Genomic DNA, 23983 nt, shown 5'->3' with positions numbered 1-23983 from the left:
TCCTTTTCCTACTTAGAGGCAAATGCTAAAGGTAGGGGAAATGCTAGCATATCTAGATTATAACAAACTTTGCTTTGGATAACCACAGAACTTTGTATACACTCACTTACTCAACAACATAAGGTTAACTCAAAAGGTTATTGATATCACCAGGACTGTCAGGTGCTTTTGCATAATTCACTATAATCAATGAGCTTTAGAATGAAAAAATTTAAGGGAGAAAACTGAAATATTAAATATGGGAGAACTACATAATTTCATGTATTTAAATATTTAAGAATCCTAGAAGGAAGCCAGGTACCTTGGTCAGTGACATTTTCAGCAGAGGTTCCTCAGTTACATTAGAAGAGTTAATAACATGAAGTGGCTCTCCTGCAGAGTCTAACAGAAAAAAAACCAAGGGCAGCTCCAGTCAGTCTTTCAAACATTTCAAATGTATTTTAAAACAGAGTACCCAGTTACACATATGTAAGTTTGTCAAAATTCATGGAATCATATACTAAAAAGGGTTTTACTGTATCCTGATCATACCTCAATAAAAGTGGCTTTGAAACAAAAAAGACAAAGAAACACCATTAAAAAAAGTTAGAAACAAAACAAAACAGTAGCAGCCAATTACAGCTTTTGTAACATTTGGTAGTACTGGTATTATTCATTTGATCAAATCAGACTAAATTGAAGAACAAAGCTATAAAAGACATAAACTATTCTCAATATGTTTGCTCTATTTAAAGTTACCCCATAGAGTGCCTATAAACTTTAAACACCTTTAGCAACTTTCAAAGTTGGCTTGATGCAATTTAAAAAGTGGATCTGAAAGGCTGAGGAAACTCACTGAACAACAACTTAGTATTTACATGGGGGTAAGAAGTGAAACTAGAAAGTGATGTTAAATTTTTCCTCGATAATATTTCTGTATTGTTTAATTTGTTTTTTCAAAAGTATAGGTTAATGTCATTGAAAACAAAAAACACTGATGTAATTTAAAAAAAAATAAAAAGCAAACAAAGATTATTTTCTAGTAAATTAACTCACTTTTCATAAAGGATCCCTGGGCTTTTACACATGGGTATTATAACTGGGCTCTGATTTCCTAATACATCAGTTCTCACAGCAGAGTTGTAAAGAAATGTTGCTTTTACAAGTATTAAAATGTTATGTATAGACATAGAAGATACACTTCATTTTTCTTTTTAGATATAATTCAACTTCATTCTAAATATATATATATACACACACATACATATAAATGTATTTAGATACATTCTTACTTACTGGTAAAAAACTACACAAAAAATAAATTTTTAAATATCAAATTTTTTTATCCATGTAATAAATTTAATCTAACTAAATAATCATGATGACATTAATAAATGTGCTTACCACTCACACAGAGGTAGAGGCCACTGCCTGTAACATGAATAATTTACACAGACTATACTTCACACTTACCAGTGAACTCAAAGCATCGCATACTAATTTTTTTTAGATAAGCTTTAGCAGTCAGGTCATAGGTTCTAACTTTAGCTTCCATTCCGAGCTGCAGGACATTTAGTTCATGTAAAGGTCTTCCTTTCTTTTCTGCTTTTTTCATCAGAGTAATCACAACCTAGAAAAGGCCCCAGGATCACCATTAACAAGCTCACTCATATATAATGAAGATAAGTCAACAATTTCATAACCATCCAGAGTGGCATAATGAAAAAATTCACATGATGTAAATACGAGTACTTCCATTTGTGCCTAGAAATTGCCTCATGTGATTGACTTTGAAGGTACATTTACTTGTTCAGACTTCTGAAGCACTGCCACTATATTCTAGTGATTATCAAGGTAAAATTAACAACAACAAAAACAAAAAAAGTAGTTCTGCCTAATTCCCAGGAGTTCTATCTAGTCTGATGGATGGCCTTTCATCTGAAAGTCTATAAGAAAAATGGTCAATTGTTACACTAATGCTAATGCAAGATTTCTCAAGCTTGACACCACTGACATTTTGGGCTGGATAATTCTTAGTAGTGAGGGAGCAGACATGTGCACTGTAGGATGTTTAGCGGTAACACTGGCCTCTCTCATTGGTTGTCAGTAGCTCCCTTTCCACTGATAGTGATAATCAAAAATGTCTTAAGACACTGTGAAGTATTGGCCTAGGGGAATGCAAATTGCCTCCCCCACTCTCCATGTCCTAAAGTGATGGAACTACACTAACATTTACTACAAATGATATTAAAGACGGTGTATGGGTTTTCTATCCACATTGTTAATGAGGCCCATTTGCAAAAAGAATGATTCATCTATCCATGTCTCAATTATTAAAGCTTCTATATCTTTAATAACGCTAATATTAACCAGAAAACAGTAAAGTTTTAATAAGAAATTAGTTTCAAAGCATACATTTCAGATAAAAATACAGAACTAATTTTTTTAAGTTTATTGTATTTAAGCGAGAAGAACATAGCCTCTACTATTAATGATGAAGGGATTTGGGAGGAACTTCTTGCAAGTCCCCCTGCCCCAGGGTAAGAGAAAGACTCTAATCTTCCTTAAAAGCTCATCTCAAATGTCACTTTCTCCAAAAATCTTCCCTGATACTCCAGACTACTTAGATGCCCCCTCCTTATTATCCACAGCCACAAGCTCCTCCTGCACATTTTTAATGGGAGCACTTAGAAAACTTTTAGTTGTTTTTTGTTTGTTTTTTTCATTAGAGTCTATGTCTTCTAACTCTATCCTCAGCACTTAGCACATGAAATGAATATTTGTTGAATGTGTGAATACAGAAGAGGAAAATTCGTTTCATCTCTCCTCAAGAATCTGCAGATGAAGCAGACAGTGGTAATACAACACTTAAAAAACGTAGACATACTATGTTTTATTCTATTAAGGGTTTCTTAAATTTGCAAAGGATCTGTCTGTTACTACTTCCCTTTCCTGACTTTCTCATATGAAATCCACAGTGAGCTACATTCCTAATGTCCTGAAATCATTTGAAAAGCATGTTATAGGACATGCTACCATTTTCTCTATGAAACATTATATACCCCAAATATAACTCTTTTATATACTCTCAAATTTGCTACAAATTATGAATGCTACATACAAATGATAAATAGCCTACATAAAATTTTTTTATCCTTATCAGTAATTTACAAGTTTGTTTTAGTAGAGGGAATTCCAAATATCTATTATTTATTCACTTTACAAAAACAGATGAGGGGCACCTGGGCGGCTCAGTCGGTCAGGTGTCCGACTTCGGCCCAGGTCACACACTTCATGGGTTTGAGCCCCACAACAGGCTCTATGCTGACAGTTTGGAGCCTGGAGCCTCCTTCACATTCTGTGTCTCCCTCTCTCTCTCTCTGCCCCTCCCCTGCTTGCACTCTGTCTCTCTGTCTCCCCCAAATAAATAAATATTTAAAAATTTTTTAAAATAAAAACAGATGAAAATCAGATACCTCTTTGATTTCAAAATTCAGCAGCATATTAATGATGTCTACAGATCTCATTTCTTCAGCTCCAGCTATTAAAGTACCTTGGGAAGCATGTACATCTTGTTTTGATGTATAGATTTCAAGTGGCCCTTTAATTTCACCTAAAGATGTTTAAAAGAAATTTTTTCACTTCTATTCACACATTTTTTTTTCCCACAAATGCTCATTGAGGACATGTATGAGAACTCTGGACCTGTGCAAGCAATGAAAACCCACAAGTCAGTAATACATAGCTCTTGCTCTCAAAAACCTTACAGTTTAGGAGAAGAGACATATACATTTAAAATGCAAACAAACAAAATAAGCAGGCTACGCCTAGTCACAGTGAGTAAACAAATGTTAATAGACTAGAAAAAAAGTGCAGAAAACAGAGACTAAGACATTGTTATGGGGACGCCAAGAAAGGTTTAATAAGGGAGTTATCATTCAGGTAGAGCTTAAGGACCTCCTCACACAGAGAGCACAACCAAGTATAAAACAAGAGATTGTAGAAACTCATAGAGAGTACACCATGAGAGGTTAGGGAAACAGAACAGAATATGATATGATTAAATCATGGAGAGGGTAACAAAAGTTAAGGCTAGAAAAGGAAAAAAGTGTGAGGGATGATTAGAACCTCTTATGCCATACAAAAAAGCAAAAGCAAAGCTATATGATCTGATGTTGTTGTGCTGAAATTCATATACTCTGACATGCAAGAAAACTGCTTTCTAAACTGTAATACATAAAACTTCCCCAACATCACACTGATGGCAAATGGTAGAGTCCAAACTCATCAGTCCCGTGAAAGTCTTTACTCTCAACTAACCCTCAATATCATTGTATTAGTTCTTAATATTACTTCAGTTAACATTATCTATGATCATGAACGCAACACATAAGAATTCTGTAAACCATACCAGAAAAGCATATGGAAAACGATTGCTGTCAATTATTATCTTTGAGAAACACATAGGGTGAGGTTTCTTAACTATCACCTTACTCCAGCACTGTTCCAAACAGTGTGATCTAGGGGAATAATTCTAGCAAATGATTTGCTTTTACAGAATAACTCCTGGAATAGGCAAAGATTTTTTAAATAGAAAAAGCACTAGTCATTTTTAAAAATAGTATACTGGAATTCACTACAATTAACTAATTCTATTAATAAAAGACCCATTAAAAGAATGAAAAGCAAATCACAGATAGGGTGTGTGTATATCTATCTATCTACCTAGATAGATAGATAGATATATCAACACATAAATATAATACATATAACCAATAAAGGACTCATATCCAGAATGAACAAATATATCACTAAGAAAAAAACACAAACATCTCAATAAAAATAATGCTCAATAGACTTGAATAGTCATGTCATAAAAAAGGATATCCAAATGGCCAGTATGCATATGAAAAGGTTTTAATTTCAGTAGTAATCAGGGAACAAGTAAGATCCATAAAAATAACACTGTGTATCAGCCAGGACGGCGAAATTTAAAAATACTGACAATACCAAGGACCAGTGAGAATGTGAAACAACTAAAACTCTCATACATTGCTGGTAAACTGGTACAACCACTTGGAAAATCGTGTTCAGCATGTTACTGAAGCTAATCGTAAGCCTAACAAATGAGCCTATCATGTGAAGCCTAGCTATACAACCAAAAGAAAACAGGACATAAGTATGACAAAAGAAATGTATAACAACATTCACAGCGACTCTATTCAAGACCATCAAAGAATGGAAACAACCTAAATGTTCTCCATCAAAGGTAGAATGGATAAAATCAATATTAATAAATCCATATGATGAATACTGCACAGATTTAAAAAGAACAAACTACTGCCACACACAACAACATGCAGGAATCTCACGAACAAAATGATGACTGAGACAAGCCAAAAACCAAAGAGTAAATTCTATGATTCCATTTATGTGAAATACAAGAAAAGGCAAAATTAATCTACCTGTGGTATTACAAATTAGGATGACAGTCAATTCTAGGTTGATCTGAGGGCAGAGTGGGTGTACTGAGTGGGAAGGAACATAGGAAGGCCTTCAAGGGGAGGCCAGAAATGTTCTATATGTTAACCATGGTGATTGACAGCTATACGGTATAGCTATATATAAAAATTCACTGAACTGTACACTTAAGACCTGCATTCTTTACTATTTGTGCTCTGTAATACAGATTAACATATAATAAAAAAGTTTTTTAAATGAAAAAAATATACTGAGATACCATTTTTTACTTAGCAATTTGTCAAAAACTTTAAAATCTAATAATATGCTGTGTTAGAAAAGGCACAGAAAAACAAACTGGCAGGAGTGCAAAATTAGTACAAGTTCTAAGGGGAGCAATTGGCAAGATGTCAAAAATGTTAAATTCATTAACTTAATATATATTAAGTAAATAAAAATTAAATATCCTTTAATCCAGTAGCCCTGGTATTTCCCCTAACAGATACACATACACTTGTAAAAGTGTATGGACAAGGACATTCAATGCAATGTGGGAAGAGTGGAACACTGAAAACAATCTGAAATGTCCATCAGTATGGACTTGCTAAATAAATTATAATACGTCAAGAGAATTTAATACCAGGTGGCCATTAGAAAGAATGAGACATATCTATACATATTATATTTAAAGATATAAACACCAAGATAAACTGTTACTTAAAAGAAAAAAGCAAAATGCATAAACACACACACACACACACTTTCAGGATAGTACCATTCGATGGAAAAAATAATTATATATGTCTGTGTGTGTAAAACACATATATAACAGTTTTAAAAATTAAGTCCAGGGGCACTGGGTGGCTCAGTCACTTAAGCATCTGACTTCAGCTCAGGTCATAATCTCATGGTTTGTGAGTTCAAGCCCCATGTCAGGCTCTGTGCTAACAGCTCAGAGCCTGGAGCCTGCTTTGGATTCTGTGTCTCCTCTGTCTCTGCCCCTCCCCTGCTCATGCTCTCTCTCTCTCTCTCTCTCTCTCTCTAAAAAATAAACATTTTTTAAAAAATTAAGTCTAGGGGCACCTAGGTAGCTCAGTCAGTTAAGCATCCAACTTTGGTCAGGTCATGATCTCAGAGCTCATGGGTTGGAAACCTGCACTGCGCTCTGTGCTGACAGCTCACAGTCTGGAGCCTGCTTCAGATTCAACTCCATCTCTCTCTACCCCTCCCCTGCTCTTGCTCTGTCTCTCCTCAAATATAAATAAACATTTAAAAAAATGTAAAAATTAAGTCCAGTAGTTACTTTGCCTTTAAGTAAGTCAAAGGGCCATTGCAACTAATAATTTAAATTCTCTAAATTTTTACCGTAGTACAATTTGTCAGCATTTTCTTTGCTGAGTTATTTACCAAATGTTTCAATTCTTAAAGATATTTTACTACAAAACCTCACTTAAAAATCGGGGACCCCTGGCTGGCTCAGTCAGTTGAGCATCTGACTTTTGATTTCAGCTCAGGTAATAATCTCATAGTTCAAGGGATTGAGCCCTGCATCAGGCTCTGCGCTGACAGCGCACAGAGCCTGCTTAGGATTCTCTCTCTCAGCCCCTCCTTCACTCTCTCTCTCTCTCAAAATAAAGAAATAAACTTAAGAAAATAAGATTAAGTATGCTACCATAGCCTACTGCAAACTTTGAATTTTTTTTGTATACATGCAAATTCAAAAATTATTCCAGGAATCCACCAGATTTGCAGTGCTTTTTATGGGGTGCGTGGATGGCTCAGTTAGTTAAATATCGGACTTTGACTCGGGTCATGATCTCCGGTTTGTGGGTTTGAGCCCTGCATCTGGCACTGTGCTAACAGCTCAGAGCCCAGAGCTGCTTCATATTCTATGTCTCCCTTTCTCTGCTCATCCCTAGCCCATGCTCTGTCTCTCTCCGTCTCTAAAAAATAAATAAATGTTAAAAAAATTTTAAAAAAAGAAATACTTTTTATGGCTTCCTCCTAACTTATACAACTTAGAAAAAGTTCTGAATTGGTGACTATTGGGATAACTAAATGACAGTCCATCATCTCCAACTATGGTCTTATTCAATATGTATTCAACAAATAAATATCTTCTTTCTTTTCATGGTAATACAAATCACAATGTGTACATATATATTTATGTCATTTTTATGGTTTGACTCCCGTGCTAAAGTGTAAAATAAGGAGATACGTGTATTATGCCACCTTCTGTCAGTCTCTTACCTGTCTTTTGTTCTCTTGGCTTCATTTTATTTAAGTCTTCAGTAGCCTCACCAAGATTTTCTGCTAGTATTCTAAATAAAAGGTTAAGATCTTCTTGATTTAGATTAACCTGTGAAATATCATTAAAAGAAAAGATAAAGGTACTACTTCATTTTAAAATAAGACAATTTTAATACAGAAATAAATTACTATTTATAAAACATGAAGGACAGAATAACCTTCACAGTGACTGAAAATTAGATCTTCACTACCCATTCAATTATTCCACTACTTATTTCATTTAAATACTTTTATTTTCAATGGTAATAAAACGTTTGAAGGAAAAAATGTGATTTATCAGTCAGGATTAGTTACACTACTTAACTTATATAATCTTTAGTGAAAAATAATAATGATTAAAGAAATCAGATCATTTAAAAAAATGACAAACTCAGGGACGCCTGGGTGGCTCAGTCATCCAACTTCAGCTCAGGTCATGATCTCACAGTTTGTGAGTTCGAGCCCTTTATCGGGCTCTGTGCTGACAGCTCGGAGCCTGGAGCCTGCTTCAGATTCAGTGTCTCATTCTCCCTCTGCCTCACCCCCACTTGTGCTCTGCCTCTCTCTGTCTCTCAAAAATAAATAAATGTAAAAAAAAAAATTTTAAAAATAATTTTAAAAAATGACAAATTCAGAAAAAACAAAAATTGTACTTTTTTAAAATTAACAACTCCAATGAAATAAAAAGGCTATCTTCGATACAAAAAATAATCATTTCTCTCAATGCTATAAGGGTACTCAGATACCCCTGAAATTAAAAGTATGTGTATATAACATATAGAATGAGATATACTATACTAATAAATAACTTACACAAGATCTTTGCTAATGTGTACGTATACAGCTGTGGGAGATGCAGGAGAGAAGCATCAAAGGAAAAGGCTTCAAAAGGGAAGGGCTGGAAAAGGTGCAAGGCCTTAGGACATGTTTACACAGCTGAACACAGCTGTGGCTGGTAAGGAACGCCTAGAGCCATTAACATTGTCTAAGGCTGGATGCTCCTTAATACCTGACCCTTCCTAGTATTATAGAAACCAATTAACTCAAAATTAACCTTGAAAAGCTAAACCATTAGATTGATTAACACCCTTGCTGAGCTGACTTTATGCACCTAGTCTTTAGCAATTATCCTAATAAAAAGAAGCTTCATTCTGGAGTCAGGACCTCATTCCCACCGGAGTATGAGGACCTTCACTTAACTGCACTTTGCGGACTCATCTTTTGCGACTCCAGTCATACTCCCCGCAACATATAGCAAATTTAAAAACTAAGTAATGAAGAGGGAGACCAAGGTGGTGACATAGGAAGATCCTGAACTCACCTCCCATGTATGTACACACCAAATCTAAGCTATATATGGATTATTTCCCTCTGAGAAAGACCTAAAACCTGGTAAACTGCTCTTCAAAACAAAAGATAAAAGGACCATACTGAAATGAGCTGGAAAGACAGAGACACATCTCACAAAAAAAAATCTACCCCCAGTGTGGTGTCACACAACAGGGAGGGATCTCACCAGAGATGCTTCTCTTGGAGGAGTGATGAGTTGGTGCTCCCCATGGGCCACCTCTGCCCCTGGGAACTGCACTAGAGAGAGGAGCCCCCAGAAGGTCTGGCTTGGAAAACCAACAGTGCTGACCTCCAGAGGCCCCAAAGTGCTGTAGGAAACTGAGATTCCCCTCTTAAAGGGCTTGCCCCAAGATCCAGTGAAAAAACTGGCAGTTTGAAAAACACCTAGACTACACATGAGGGGAATTCACTTGCTGATCTGGGTACACTGGCTGAAGGAGCAAGGGACATCTGAAACACTCCTGGGAGGCTGACATGCTGGCAGCTACCACTGTTGCACTTTCCACATAGCCTACTAGCATAGACAGGGGAGTCCGGATATGGCACTCTCCCAGAGCCTTGCTGGGATGAGCGGGGGACCAGTCAAGGCACTTGCTGAGGCTGCAGGGCACTGGCAATTGCAGTGCTCCCTTGCATCCTGGATGGACCAGAGAGCAGAAGTGTGGTGGAGTTCTCCCACTCCCTGGCTCACATTCGCAAGCACAGGCAGTTGCAACACACCCGTGGCTGGAACTAGTGAGTGATCCTGGCATTTTCCCACTCCCAGCCTAGAGTTGGTACACAGACACACAAGACACTAGCCTATTTCACTGTTGAAGCCCAAGGGCACACACGGTCAGGACATTTTCCCACTGCCTTTCTGAAGCCAGTGAGTCTGCTCTGCCTCCTACACTCACCAACTGTCTTCCTAATGCCAGCAGCCATGTACAATCCAGAAAGAGAACATCCCTTGATGCACTGGCCCTGCTAGTCAAGAGAGTTGGTGTTCCAGAGCTCCAGAGGACCATAACAAGCAGAAAGACAGTTCTTGGCAGGTCAACACCCCCAGGGCACTGTACAGACAGCAGACTGAACCACAACTTCAGTCTTCCTATGACAAAGGCCTATTTACTCAGCCTTGAGTATCAGCCTGAGGGACAGGATTAAAGTTTCCCACATATCTAGAGACTAAGAAGGTGCTTTCAGGGTACAAAAGCAGGGAGACACCATCCTTGCACATCCCCGTTGGCCTTATTACACCTAAACAAGACTTGTGAGAAAGGAGTTCATACATTCATTTACACACCAATACAATACGCCAATTTCTGCAGCTGGTGCTCAGATCTCCTAGAGCCCTGAGCAGGGATTATGATTGCAGTCCCATGGGACTATATACATTTGCATACTTTAAAAGCAGTTGCCTGAGGGTCTGGCTTCTAATCAGCCTAAACTAGGTGCTGAATAATATTCCTCCCCTTGGATCACTGACAGATCTTGGCACACCCTCAACAATGGGGGCATACCAATAATAAATCAGGTGTGTTAGACAACCACAAAGGTTCAGAAGACAACCATAAGCTAGGACAAGGTTGAACAAGAAGAATCATCACCTAAACAAGGTTACCCATTCAAGACTAAAAAGACTGCCTGTTTCACCAAATAGAAACAAACACAGAAAATCAAATAAAATGAGGAAACAAATATTTTCAAACAAGAGAATAAGACAAAACCTGAGAAAAACACCTTAATGATATGGAGTTAAGCAATCTACCTGATAAAGAATTAAAGTTATGATCATAAAGATACTCACTGAAATTCAGGAAAACAATGGATGAGCTCAGTGAGAATTTCAACAAGGAGATATAAAATATAAGACAGTACAAACAGAAGCCAGAGAACTAAAGATACGATAACTGAAATGAAAAATACACTGGAGGGGTTCTACAGCAGACTGGATGAAGGAGAACAGATTGGTGAGCAGGAAAATAAAGCAATAGAACTTACCAAGACAGAGCAAAAACAACATTAAAAATTTTTTTTAAATGAAGGTATCTTAAGGGACAAAGAGAAACAGAAGAACATTAAAATTACAGAGGTCTTAGAAGAGAAGAGAGAGGAAAGTGGCAGACAACATTTTGAAGAAATAATGCCTGAAAACTTCCCTAACCTCGAGAAGGAAACAGACATCCAGGTCGAGGAGGCATGAAAATTACCAAAAAGGATGAACACAAGGAGCACTGCACCAAGCCTTATTATAATTAAAATGTCAAAATTAAAGAGAAAATCTTAAAAGCAGCAAGACAAAAACAACTTGCTACATTCAAGGGAAACCTCATAAAGCTATTGGCAGATTTCTCAGAAGAAACTTTACTAGCCAGAAGGGAGTAGCCTGACATTCAAAGTACTAAAAAAATTTTCCAACCCAGAATACTCTACCCAGCAAGATTATCATTCAAATAGAAGGAGAAAGTGTTTTTCAAACAAGCAAAAACTAAAGGAGTTCATAACCATTAAACCAGCTTTATGAGAATACTAAAAAGCCTTCTTTAAGATGAATAAAAAGGGGACTAATAAAAAGAAAACATATGAGAGTAAAAATCTCATTGGAAAAGGTAAACATATAGTAGAGGTAGTGGATTAATCACTTATAAAACTACTAAAAATTTCAAAAAACAAAAGTAGTAAAATTAACTGAAACTACAATAATTACTTAAAAGATACATAAAAAAAGATGTAAAAGGTGACATCAAAAACATAAATTCTGTTTGGGGGGGAATGTAGAGTTTTGGATACGTTCAAAGTAAGTGGTTATCTATTTAAAATAGACTCTTACATACAAAGGATAGGGTATGTAAACCTCACAGTAAGCACAAGCAAAAACATATAGTGAATACACAAAAGAAAGGAATCTGGACATAACATGAAAGAAAGTCATCTAATACAAAGGAATTGAGAAGGAAATGAAGGAACAGAGAAACTACAAAACAACCTGAAAACAATTAATAAAAAAGCAATAAAGTATATACCTATCTATCAATAACTTCTTTAAATTCATGGACTAAATTCTCCATTTAAAAGACAGAGTAGCTGAATGGATAAAAAAACAAGACCTAGAAGAGACTCACTTCTGAAGTAAGGACACACAGAAAGAAAGTGAAGGGATGGAAAAAGATGTTTCATGCAAATGGAAACGAAAAGAACACTGGAATAGTTATATCATACAAAATTGACCTTAACAAAACTGTAATAAAAGACAAAAAAGACAATTATATAATGATAAAAGGATCAATAAAGCAAGGTAGGATGTTTATAAATATATATGCACCCAACATAAGAGCACCTAAATATAGATAGCAAATATTAACAGACCTAAAAGAAGAAGTTGACAGTAATACAGTAATAGTAGGAGACTTTAACACCCGACTTATATCAATGGATAGATCACCTAGACAAAAAAATCAACAAGGAAACACTGCTCTTAACACATTAGATCTGATGGACTTAACAGATACATACAGAACATTCCACCCAAAAGCAAAAGAATGCACATTCTTCTCCAGTGACCATGGAACATTCTCCAGGATAGATGACATATTAGGTCAAAAAAAACAACTCTCAAAAAATTTAAGAAGACTGAAATCAGGGGCATGTGGGTGGCTCAGCCGATTAGGCGTCTGATTCTTGATTTCAGCTCAGGTCATGATCTCAAAGTTCATGAGTTCAAGCCCCGCATCAGGCTCTGTGCTGATGGTATGGGAATCCCTGCTTTGGATTCTTTCTCCCTCACTCTCTCTCTGCCCCTCCCCTGCTCACACTCTCTCTCTCTCAAAATAAATAAATAAACTTAAAAAAAAAAAAAGGAGACTGAAATCATATCAAGCATCTTTTCCAACCACAATGGTACAAAACTAGAAATAATTATAAGAAAACTAGAAAAACCATAGAAATGTGAAGATTAAATAACATGCTACTGAAAAACCAATGGGTCATCAAAAAATCAAAGGAGAAACAAAAACAAAATACCCAGAGACAAGCGAAAACAGAAATACAACATACCAAAATCTAAAGAATGCAGCAAAATCAATTCTAAGAGGGAAGCTCATAACAATACAAGCCTACCTCAAGAAACAAGAGAAATCTTAAATAAACACCTTAACTGTATACCTAAAGGAACGAGAAAAAGAACAAACAAAATCCAAAGTTAGTAGAAAATGGGAATGATAAAAATCAGAGAGTAAATAAATGAAACAGAGACTTAAAAAATGAATTAAAAAGATCAATGAGGGGTGCCTGGGTGGCTCAGTCGGTTGAGCATCCAACTTTGGCTCAGGTCATGATCTCAGAGTTGACAAGTTCGAGCCACACGTCGGGCTCTGTGCTGACAGCTCAGAGCCTGGAGCCTGCTTCTGATTCTGTGTATCCCTCTCTCTTTGCCTCTCCCCCGTTCATGCTGTGTCTCTCTCTGTCTCAAAAATAAATAAACATTAAAAAAAAAAAAAGATCAACGAAACTAAAAGATTGTTTTTTGAAAAGATAAACAAAAGTGATAAAACTCTATCCAGACGTATCAAGAAAAAAAGACAGGGTCCAAATAAACTAGCAGTGAAAGAGAAGCTATAACTGACACAATAGAAATACAAAGGTTCATAAGAGACTACTATAAATAATTACAGGCCTTCAAATCAGGCAATCTAGAAGAAATGGAACAATTCCTAGAAATACACAACCTTTGAAGAATGAATCACAAAGAAATAGAAAATTTGAATACACTGACTACAAGTAATAAAAATGAATCAATAACTTAAAAACTCCCCCAAAACCAAAAGCCCATGGCCAGATGGCTTCACAGGTTAATTCTACCAAACATTTAAAGAAGAATTAGTACCTATCTTTCTTGAATTATTCCAGGAAATGAAAAAGGAAGGAACACTTCCAAACTCATTTCACAAGGGCAGCATTACTCTAATACCAAAACCAGAAAAGTACACTATAAAAATTAATAAAAAAATTACAAGCAATATCCCTGATGAACATAGATACAAATCCCTAACAAAATATTAGCAAACCAAATTCAACAATACATTAAAGGCTCATAAACCATGTTTAAGTGGAATATATTCCAGGGATGCAAGGATGGTTCAACATCCACAAATCAATCAACATCATATATCACATTAAGAAAATGATGGATAAAAATCACAATCATCTCAACAGATGCAGAAAAAAGCATTTGACAAAATTCAACATCCATTTATGATAAAAACTCACAAACCAGATATACAGGAAACATACTTCAACATAATAAAGATCATATAGGACAGACCTGCAGGTAATATCATACTCATTGGTAAAAAGCTAAAAGCTTTTTCTCCAAATCAGACACAAGACAAGGATGCTCACTGTCTCCACTTCTATTCAACATAATACTGGAAGTCCCAGCCATAGCACTTAGGCAAGAGAAAGAAATAAAAGTAATCCAAATTGAAAAGGAAGAAGTAAAACGGTCACACTATTTGCAGATGACATGATACTATATATAGAAAACTCTAAAGATTCTACAAAAAAATTGTTAGAAATAATACATGAATTCAGTAAAGCTTCAGGATACAAAATTAATGTACAAAAAAATCTGTTGTGTTTCCCTACAATAACATACCATCAGAAAGCCAAATCAAGGAAACAATCCTATTTACAATCACATCAAAAAGAACAAAATACTTGTCCAGTGATAAAACAAATTGAAGGAGACACAAATAAATAGAAAGATATTTGATGCCCATGAATTGGAATAATTAACATTACTACTCAAAGCAGTCTACAGATTCAATGCAATCCCTACCTAAATTCCAATGGCATTTTTCAGAGGTCTAGAACACAAATAATTCTAAAATTTCTATGGGAACACAAAAGATCCCAAATAGCCATAACAATCTTAAGAAAGAGCAAAGCATAAGAGACTCTTAAAAACTGAGAACAAACTGAGGGTTGATGGGGGGTGGGAGGGAGGGGAGGGTGGGTGATGGGTATTGAGGAGGGCACCTTTTGGGATGAGCACTGGGTGTTGTATGGAAACCAATTTGACAATAAATTTCATATATTGAAAAAAAAAAAAAAGAAAGAGCAACGCCAAAGGTGTCATCATCCCTGCTTTCAAACTATACTACAAAGCTATAGTAATCAAAACAGTATGATATTGGACGTAAAACCAGACACATAAATCATAAACCAGCAATAAGCCCATGCATATATGATCAACTAATATTACAAAAAAGATGCAAGAATATACAATGGGGAAAGGACAGCCTCTTCAATAAATGGTGCTGGGAAAACTGGATAGCTACATGTAAAAGAATGAAACTCAACCACTATCTTGCATTATATACAAAAATGAACTCAAAATGGATGAAAGTCTTGAATATGAGATGAATATGAGATCCAAAACCATAAGGCTCCTAAAAAAAAACCCCATAGGCATTAAGCTCCTTAACATCAGTCTTAAAGGCATTTCCGTAGATCTGACTCTAAAAGCCAGGACAACAGAAGGAAAAATAAACAAATGGAACTGTATCAACTAAAAAGCTTCTGCATAGAAAAAAAAAATCATTAAAATGAAAAAGTGGGGCGTCTGGGTGGCTCAGTCAGTTAAACATCCAACTTTGACTCAGGTCATGATCTCACGGTTCGTGGGTTTGAGCCCTGCGTCAGGCTCTGTGCTGACAGCTCAGAGCCTAAAGCCTGCTTCAGCCTCTGTGTCTCCCTCTCTCTCTGCCCCTGCCCAGCTTGTACTCTGTCACACACACTCTGTCTCTCTCTCTCTCTCTCAAAAATAAATAAAATATTTTAAAAAATTTAATGAAAAAGCAAATTACTGAATGGAAAAGATATTTTCAAATCCTATAACTGATAAGCAGTTAATATCAAAATATATACAGAACTCATAGAACCCAGTAACAAAAAAACAATCTGGTTAAAAAACAGGAAGAGGATATGAATAGACATTCTTCCAGTGAAGACACAGAAATGACCAACAAGCACATGAAAAGATGCTCAACATCACTAATCATCAGGGAAATGCAAATCAAAATCACAGTGAGGTATCACTTCACACCTCTCAGAATGGCTATTACCGAAAAGACTAGAAATAACTAATATTGGCAAGGATGTGGAAAAAAGGGAACCCTTGGGCCCTACTGGTAGGAATATAAACTAGCCACTATGGAAAATAGTATGGAGGTTCCTAAAAATATATAGAACTAACATATGATTAGCTACTGCTTATCCCCTACTGCTTATCTATCCAAAGAAAACAAAAACACTTACGCTAAATGATATAAGTCAGAGAAAGACAAACACAGCATGATTTTACTGATATGTAGACTCTAAAAAGCCAAACAGAACAAAACTAAAAACCAGGCTCATAGAAACAGAGAGCAGATTGGTGGTTCCCAGATGGGAAGGGGGATTAGGGATGTGAAATGGGTGTAAGGGATTAATAAATTCAAACTTGTAGTTATAATATAAGTAAGTCATGGAGATACAATGTACAGTATGGAAAATACAGTCAATAATACTATATTAACTTTGTAAAGTAACAGATGAGAACTATACTTATTGTAGTGACTATTTCTGCAATGTAAATAAATGTTGAATTACTATGTTATATACCCCAAACTAATAATGTATATCATATATATATATATATGGTGTATATATATGTATATATGTGTATGCATATATGTATGTATGTGTGTGTATAAATATATATGTATTTTTGTATACACACACACACACAATAACACTTAACTGAAGGTTAAATTCTGCTAAATAATGAACATATTTTTGGACAACATCTCATTGAAATTGTTCTTACACCAACCACTCAAAAATGTCACATATCTTATTGATTTATCCTAAGAAAGTCTTCAGAGTCTAAAATTTCAATAACAAGTATTTTTCACTCACATACTTACATTCATTGATTCAAGGTGTCCTTTAATTTCTACAACAGGTACTTTGTGATACCAAGATGCAGCTAGATTCCGGTTTACAAAAAATTCCAAGTTAATTGGGTGTAAGAGCTGAACATCAGGATGGGAGATGCCTGGCTGGATCACTGTCCTAATGAAAAATATAACTGATATATATGCATAAACACAGGAGGGAAATGCAACCTATCATTAAAAAGACATTCAAATCAAAAGTCACTGCTCTCAATAGTGATTTGAACCCATGCTAGTTTTTTCTAATCTCAATCTATAATTCACTTTAGGGAAAGAGTAAAATACATGATATACAATGACCCATTAAGAAAACCTTTTTCTTCAAACATTAGGTCACACATGGATTAAATTTTAAAAAGACATTCATAATGTTGAATACATGGAGTAGTCATCAAATATAGTTGTACAAAGACTAATATATGCACTGATACAGAGATTAAAGAAAAAAAATGGCAAGATGAACAATTAGCATTTTCTGAAGAGTTTGATAAAGCTCTTCTCCAGGATTATTTTCTGGACTTGCCTTGTAATTTTCCTTTTTTATTAAGGTAATTAAATCTCCTTGGATAGGGTAGAAATTATTTTAAAATGTATTATATATAGATTTTCATGGGTCATCTGGTGGGAGCTCTACAGATACATCATTATGTATGCAGTATTTTGCCAAAAATACATAAGTTCAATTAAATCATTAAGAATCACTCAGACAAAACCAAATTAAAAGACATTCCATGAAACAACTAGATTGTACTCTTCAAAACTGTCTCACCATGAAACACTAAGAAAGACTAAAGAACTATTCCAGAGCAAGTAAGTACTAGTAATATAGAAATCCCCCTCAGTAGTACAGGATACAATTAAATGCCATCCATATGTGACCCTTGATCGGGGGGAAAAATTACTATAATGGACATTATTGGAACAACTAGTAAAATTTGAATACTGACTCCATATTAGATGTTATTGCTGTATCCGTGTTAAATTTCCAGAATTTGAAAACTGCATTATGTAAAAGGATGTGTGTCCTTGCTCTTAGGGGACACATACTAAAGCATTTAGAGCAAGGGGTTAAGAGCAAATTCTATACTCATGATTCAGCAAAAAATGTTTTAACTTCCCATTATAAAGTAAGTCAGTCCTGGGAATGTAATGTATAGCAAGGTGACTAGTTAAAAATACTGTATTGTATATTTGAAAGTGGTTAAGAAAGTAGATCTTAAAAGTTCTCATCACAAGAAAAAAAATTGTAAGTCTGTGTGGTGACAAACGTTAGACTTATTGTGATGATCATTTCACAATATACACAAATACTGAATCATGTTATATACCTGAAAGCAAGACAATATGTCAATTTTATCTTAACTTAAAAATTAAATTAAAAAGAGGTTTTAGGGGCGCCTGGGTGGCTCCGTCTGCTAAGCGGCAGACTTTGGCTCAAGTCATGATTTCATGGTTCATGGGTTCAAGTCCCGCATCAAGCTCTGTGCTAACAGCTCAGAGCTGTCAGCTTCAGATTCTGTGTCTCCCTCTCTCTCTGCCCCTCCCCCGCTTGCACTCTGTCCGTCCATCTCTCTCTCTCTCTCCCCCACTCTCCCACTCTCTCAAAAATAAACATTAAACAAATTTTTTAAACATGTTTTAAATAATAATATGCAGACATACATAGTTAAAGCAAATGTAAACAACTGGTAAACGCAGGTAAAGGATAATATTGGTATCATCATGGTAATATTTTTGGAATTTTTCTGTAACTGTGGAATTTTTCAAAATAAAAAGTTGATTAAAAATTAAAGTATTCTGGGGGCGCCTGGGTGGCTCAGTCAACTGAGCTTCCAACTTCAGCTCAGGTCATGATCTCTCGGTTTGTGGGTTCAAGCCCCACGTCGGGCTCTTTGCTGACACTCGGAACCTGGAGCCTGCTTCGGATTCTGTGTCTCCTCTTCTCTCTGCCCCTCACCCACTTGCACTCTGTCTCTCTCTCACTCTCTCAAAAATAAATATTAAAAACCTTTTTAAAAAGTAAATAAAAGTAAAGTATTCTGTGCAACCGAAGCATGTTGGGTATGAATTTCAATGGCCACAAAATTCATGGAAAACATTAAATAACACTTCAATCCATAATTATTCAAAGAGAATATACCTAGAAAGCTTAAGCTCTGTTAGCTGCACATCCATTCTATCAATTACTGGAGGGTTTAAATAGTCTTCCCCAGACACCAGACTAAACTGGTTTTGAACTCTGATGAGCCCAAGATCTACCACCACTGCATTAGTGGAAACAGAAGACTGTGGGATGACTATAACTGGCGCTTTCAGATCAATATTGAGAGAAACACGAAAACTCCTCTGGGCAAGATCTTTCACACTTCTGGCAGCCTTTTCTGCAGCCTGAACAGTGGCGGCACTCAGAGCCTCTTTGGCTGTCTGGAAATTGTTGAGGAAGTTCTGTGGACACCAAGTATAAAAAGAGAAAAACAGAGGACAAGCACATCATTAATAACACCATCTTCTTTATTTCTGTGCTATTTATTTCCTATACATAACTTTCAATTGAGTCTCATTTATCTAGAATTAGGAAAAAATCACTGATCATCCATCCATATTTATGAGCCACCTGATAAGGGCTAATGTTGTATGGCTGAAGAACAGAGTGGGGCGGGGGCGGGGGGAGGATATTTTTAGTATTTTTTTACTTGAAAATTTGGTTTCAAGTAAAATTTATGTTCTAGCAAAAATAATTCCAGCTCTAGACAAATTAAATGACTCAGATTTCAACTATTAAAGAGAGGTTTTAACCTCTATCTTAATATATAAATACCATCTATAATCAAAACAATGTACATCCTAAAATCCAAAATTTCTAAGATCTGAAATCATAGCTATCAGACTTAAGTATTTCTAAGTTGAAAATCAACATATAAATAGTGACATTTACCAGAAATGACATGAGGAATTTATGAAGATAAACAATCTGAATACAGCCAACATTCAGCGATACCACACCATCCACTTTGGACATGTCAGTATAGGAATCTCCCTCAGTGGCATCAGGATACAAATCCAAGTTAAAATGAAAAACTTCATTTCCCATTATTGACACAACCTGAAAAGCAGAGATTAGAATGTATTCTGTTCAAGAGGGTAATGACAAAGTCTCATTTAAAAAAGGGCTTATATTTGGAGGGTATTTGTTGGGATGAGCACTGGGTATTATATGTAAGTGACGAATGACTGGATTCTACTCCTAAACCCAAGACTACACTGTATGTTAACTCGGTTGAGACAATAAATAAATAAATAAATAAATAAATAAATAGGCTTATATTTATAATCATTAGAGAAACAAACATTTGTGTATCAAAATATATTTCATTAATATTTCTTAAAATATATTTAAAAATAAAATCTCATACTCAATTATCAAAACATATTAGCTATCTATTTACTACACCTACTTTTTTATGAACTGTCTTAGGATCAACATCTGTGACAATAATATTTTCCAGTCTGGCAAACAGTGACTGTTTTCTTGACTGAAGACAAAGAGAAGAATCAAGGCCTGGAAAAAAAAATTATATTATTATAATTTCTAAAGACCTACCATAAGAAGACCTCAAGATATTTCTTTTTATTGCATAATTTCATTTTGGGGTGATTTTTAAAAAAACTTAACATTTATTTATTATTGAGAGGCAGAGAATAAGCATGGGAGGGGCAGAGAGGTGGGGGAGACACAGAATCTGAAGCAGGCTCCAGGCTCTAAGCTGTCAGCACAGAGCCTGACGCGGAGCTCAAACTCACGAACTGTGAGATCATGACCTGAGCCGAAGTCGGTCGCTTAACCGACTGAGACACCCAGGTGCCCCTGGGGTGATTTTTTTTTTTTTAATTAACTATGCTTGAACTCCCAACTGATAAATTAGTTAGTTGCAATGTTATACATTTTCAGTGTTATAAACAATGAAACCAATACATTCATTATAAATCAATTATCTGAAGTTTCAACCTTCTGAAAAAAACTACACCTAGAGCAAACAGATTATCTTGGGATTTTAGGAAATCTTTTAGATCTTATATCCAGTCATTCATATGGAAGCTATAAGTTTCATGAATCAAATGTAGACTAAAGGTAATTGTCAGCTTGGAAAGGCCAAAGAAAAAAACTAATTTTTTTCATTTTTAAGTTATTCAAGAATTTCATTAAACATTCTTTACCATTATCAGATCATAGTGAGCTGGTAAAAACAGAGTCCTATCAGTTTCAGCAGCTTTTGCCTAAAAGAACATAATGGGCTCATAGATAGGCTTTCTCTTCATCATAAGGTTCTTTTGCATTTGTACCAAGATAAAGCATATTCATAGACCTTGACCTGAAAATCGGACCCACATCCCAGCCCATTGATAGCATCTCTACATGGACATTAGGATCCCTTTTCACCTCTGAGACAACTCCGAGAGATTCAAAACACCAGTATTGTCGTTCAATTTGATGGTCAGATTCTAACCAAGATCTACATCCCAAAGAGCTAAGAAAATATACAATTCAATTATGTCATAAAAAAATTATCCCATTTTCACAGCTCAGAGCCCTCCATTTGTATACTCTTTACCATTAAAAAAAAGCTTCTCTTTTAAAAAATTCTTAATAGTATGTGAACTTTTACCTTGAATCTTGATTTCAGCAATATTGTTCTTCTCATCACAAACAATGACACAGAAAGCATTCAACTGGGCAAATAGTCTGAAGTCAATAATGTCCCTGTCTTTAGAGGATACAATCACTAAAAATAAAACAAAGCATTCTATCACATGGGATTCGAGTAATTCAAACTCTATTAAGGTTTCTTGATTGTATTAAGTGAACCATATTTCTGTTTTAAAAAATTATAAAATTCTCAAGCTCTTAAAGATTTCAAATACTCTTTTTGCTTTACATCTTCTGTACAGTTTGTATTTCTCATACTGAGATGTTACTTTCATAATGCACAAGCAAGAAAAAAAACATAAAATAAATAAGGACACTGAAACTCAGAGAAATTAAATAATGTGCCTATGGTCATATAATTTAAGTAGCAGAGGCAGGATTTTGAACTGAGTTGTTTCTGATTTAAAATCTGGGCTCTTAACCAACTACATGCTACCCCTGTACTGTTACCCCCAAGTCTCTGGGTCTTACTACCTTATTTGTACAATGGGAAGGGAAGACTAACCCTTTGTGGAGCTCATTCAGGAGCCACTGAGAAGGGAGGAAAAGTTCAGTGTAAATACAGGTCTTCTTCCCTATTATCTACCTACAGCATTCCCCACTACCACCAAAATAAGAAGAAAAACAGGTATTTTTTTAAAGCACCAGTATTAGTTACATTTGCCTTACACAGCAGTTACTCACATATGATTTTGTTTGAAGAAAAGCACAGAAGTGGGGAAAATGGCACGCAAATGACCGAACTTGATGATCTCTACGATTCCCATTTACCTCTAGAATTCTAATATGCTTGTTAACAACAAGTGTTTTTCATACCTTTCTGCACACCTGAATTTTTTTGTTGCTTTTCAGCTGAAATTTGTACTTCTTTGGTATCACTTCTTTGGTCATCTGATGGGATAATGGTTGTCAGGTAATTAATAGAAGACAGAAGAGCTTGTGTTTGCAGCAACAGATTTAAAGATGAAAAAGCCACCTAGAAATTTTTCAAAAAGAAAGTTAGTTTTCCAGGCCAATTATAACCATAATTTCCATGATGGAACTGAAAGGCTTCTAGCTAGATTTACATCACTGCTTCCATAGCTTAGAAGGAACAGAGAGGAGATAAAGATTCACGACTCAGACTCCTTAAAGAGGAAATATATGGACAGTAAATTACACTCACACACATTGTGAATTCCCATGAGTAACGTAATTATTCTGTTTCCCAAATATAATTAACAAGAAACTTATAATCTGCTTGTCATGGCCATCTCGATATTCATCACGTATAGGACTTTTGGATCTTCAATGGACTTTTTATTTTGATTATATAAAACTTGAAAGTTAGATCATGAAACTCCAAAATCACCATGTGTTAATACTATGTCGAGAAATGATTTCAAATGTGAAATTCAGAGATTTAAAAGTACAATTATTAAGTAAGTTCTCAGTTACTAAATTATCTTCCAAAACCACAATGGTCCTATCATTTAAATATATATATATATGAATGTGTATAAATGTGTGTGTGTATATGTGTATGTGTATAAATGTGTATGTGTGTGTATATATGAATGTACATAAAACTTTTAGGAAAAAAAGTGTTACATTTTTTAAAACAATGACTCCAGAAAGCTAAGATACCAACAAAAATTGCTTCAGTAATAACGTGGTTTTCTAACAGCAAACTAAAAATTCTTTAAAAATCTTTGCTTATATAAAAGAATTTCCTTTTATTGCCTCAAAGCACTAAGTGGATATAAAAATTATAAAAAGGAAGGTTCAAGAGGGCACAAAAATGCTGATTCGAAGGGGCACATGCACCCCAATGTTTACGGCAGCACTATCAACAACTGTCAAATTCTGGAAAGAACCCAATGTCCATCAACTGATGAATGGATAAAGAAGATGTGGTATACATACACAATGGAATACTACTCAGTGATGAAAAAAGAATGAAATCTTGCCATGTGCAACAACATGGATATAAACAGAGGGTATTATACTAAGCAAAATAAGTCAGAGAAAGATATATGATTTTACTCATGTGTTATTTGATAAAGACAACAGATGAACAAAGGGGAAGGGTAGGAAAAGTAAGATAAAAACACAGAGGGAGGTAAACCACAGAGACTCTTAAATACAGAGAATGAACTGAGGATTGTTGAGGGGAAGCAGGTAGGGGATAGGTTAAATGGGTGATGGGCATCAAGAAAGGCACTTTTTGGGATGAGGACTG

The 23983-nt window shown here is 35.4% G+C and overlaps 1 protein-coding gene across 4 annotated transcripts in view; it reads right to left on the bottom strand.

Annotated features, from left to right (window-relative positions):
• The window catches only part of VPS13C (vacuolar protein sorting 13 homolog C), a 194350-nt gene that overhangs the window by 84329 nt on the left and 86038 nt on the right, over positions 1-23983 (bottom strand). For all 4 annotated transcript variants that reach the window (XR_008299136.1, XR_008299137.1, XM_027067401.2 and 1 more), the window contains 10 exons: positions 22579-22738; positions 21722-21838; positions 20513-20616; positions 19993-20160; positions 19198-19502; positions 17028-17175; positions 7690-7798; positions 3456-3592; positions 1453-1609; positions 302-381 (listed from right to left, as the gene is read on the bottom strand). Coding sequence is in view for 2 of the 4 variants with exons in the window: in XM_027067401.2 (XP_026923202.2) it covers positions 302-381; positions 1453-1609; positions 3456-3592; positions 7690-7798; positions 17028-17175; positions 19198-19502; positions 19993-20160; positions 20513-20616; positions 21722-21838; positions 22579-22738 (1485 nt within the window). In the remaining 2 variants the exon portion in view is untranslated. The remainder of the gene's footprint in view (positions 1-301; positions 382-1452; positions 1610-3455; positions 3593-7689; positions 7799-17027; positions 17176-19197; positions 19503-19992; positions 20161-20512; positions 20617-21721; positions 21839-22578; positions 22739-23983) is intronic.

This window comes from Acinonyx jubatus, chromosome B3, assembly GCF_027475565.1.
Source record: "Acinonyx jubatus isolate Ajub_Pintada_27869175 chromosome B3, VMU_Ajub_asm_v1.0, whole genome shotgun sequence".
Classification (NCBI taxonomy): Eukaryota; Metazoa; Chordata; class Mammalia; order Carnivora; family Felidae; genus Acinonyx; species Acinonyx jubatus.
Note: the sequence above shows the minus strand (reverse complement) of the source record. Positions and strands in the feature narration are given on the sequence as shown.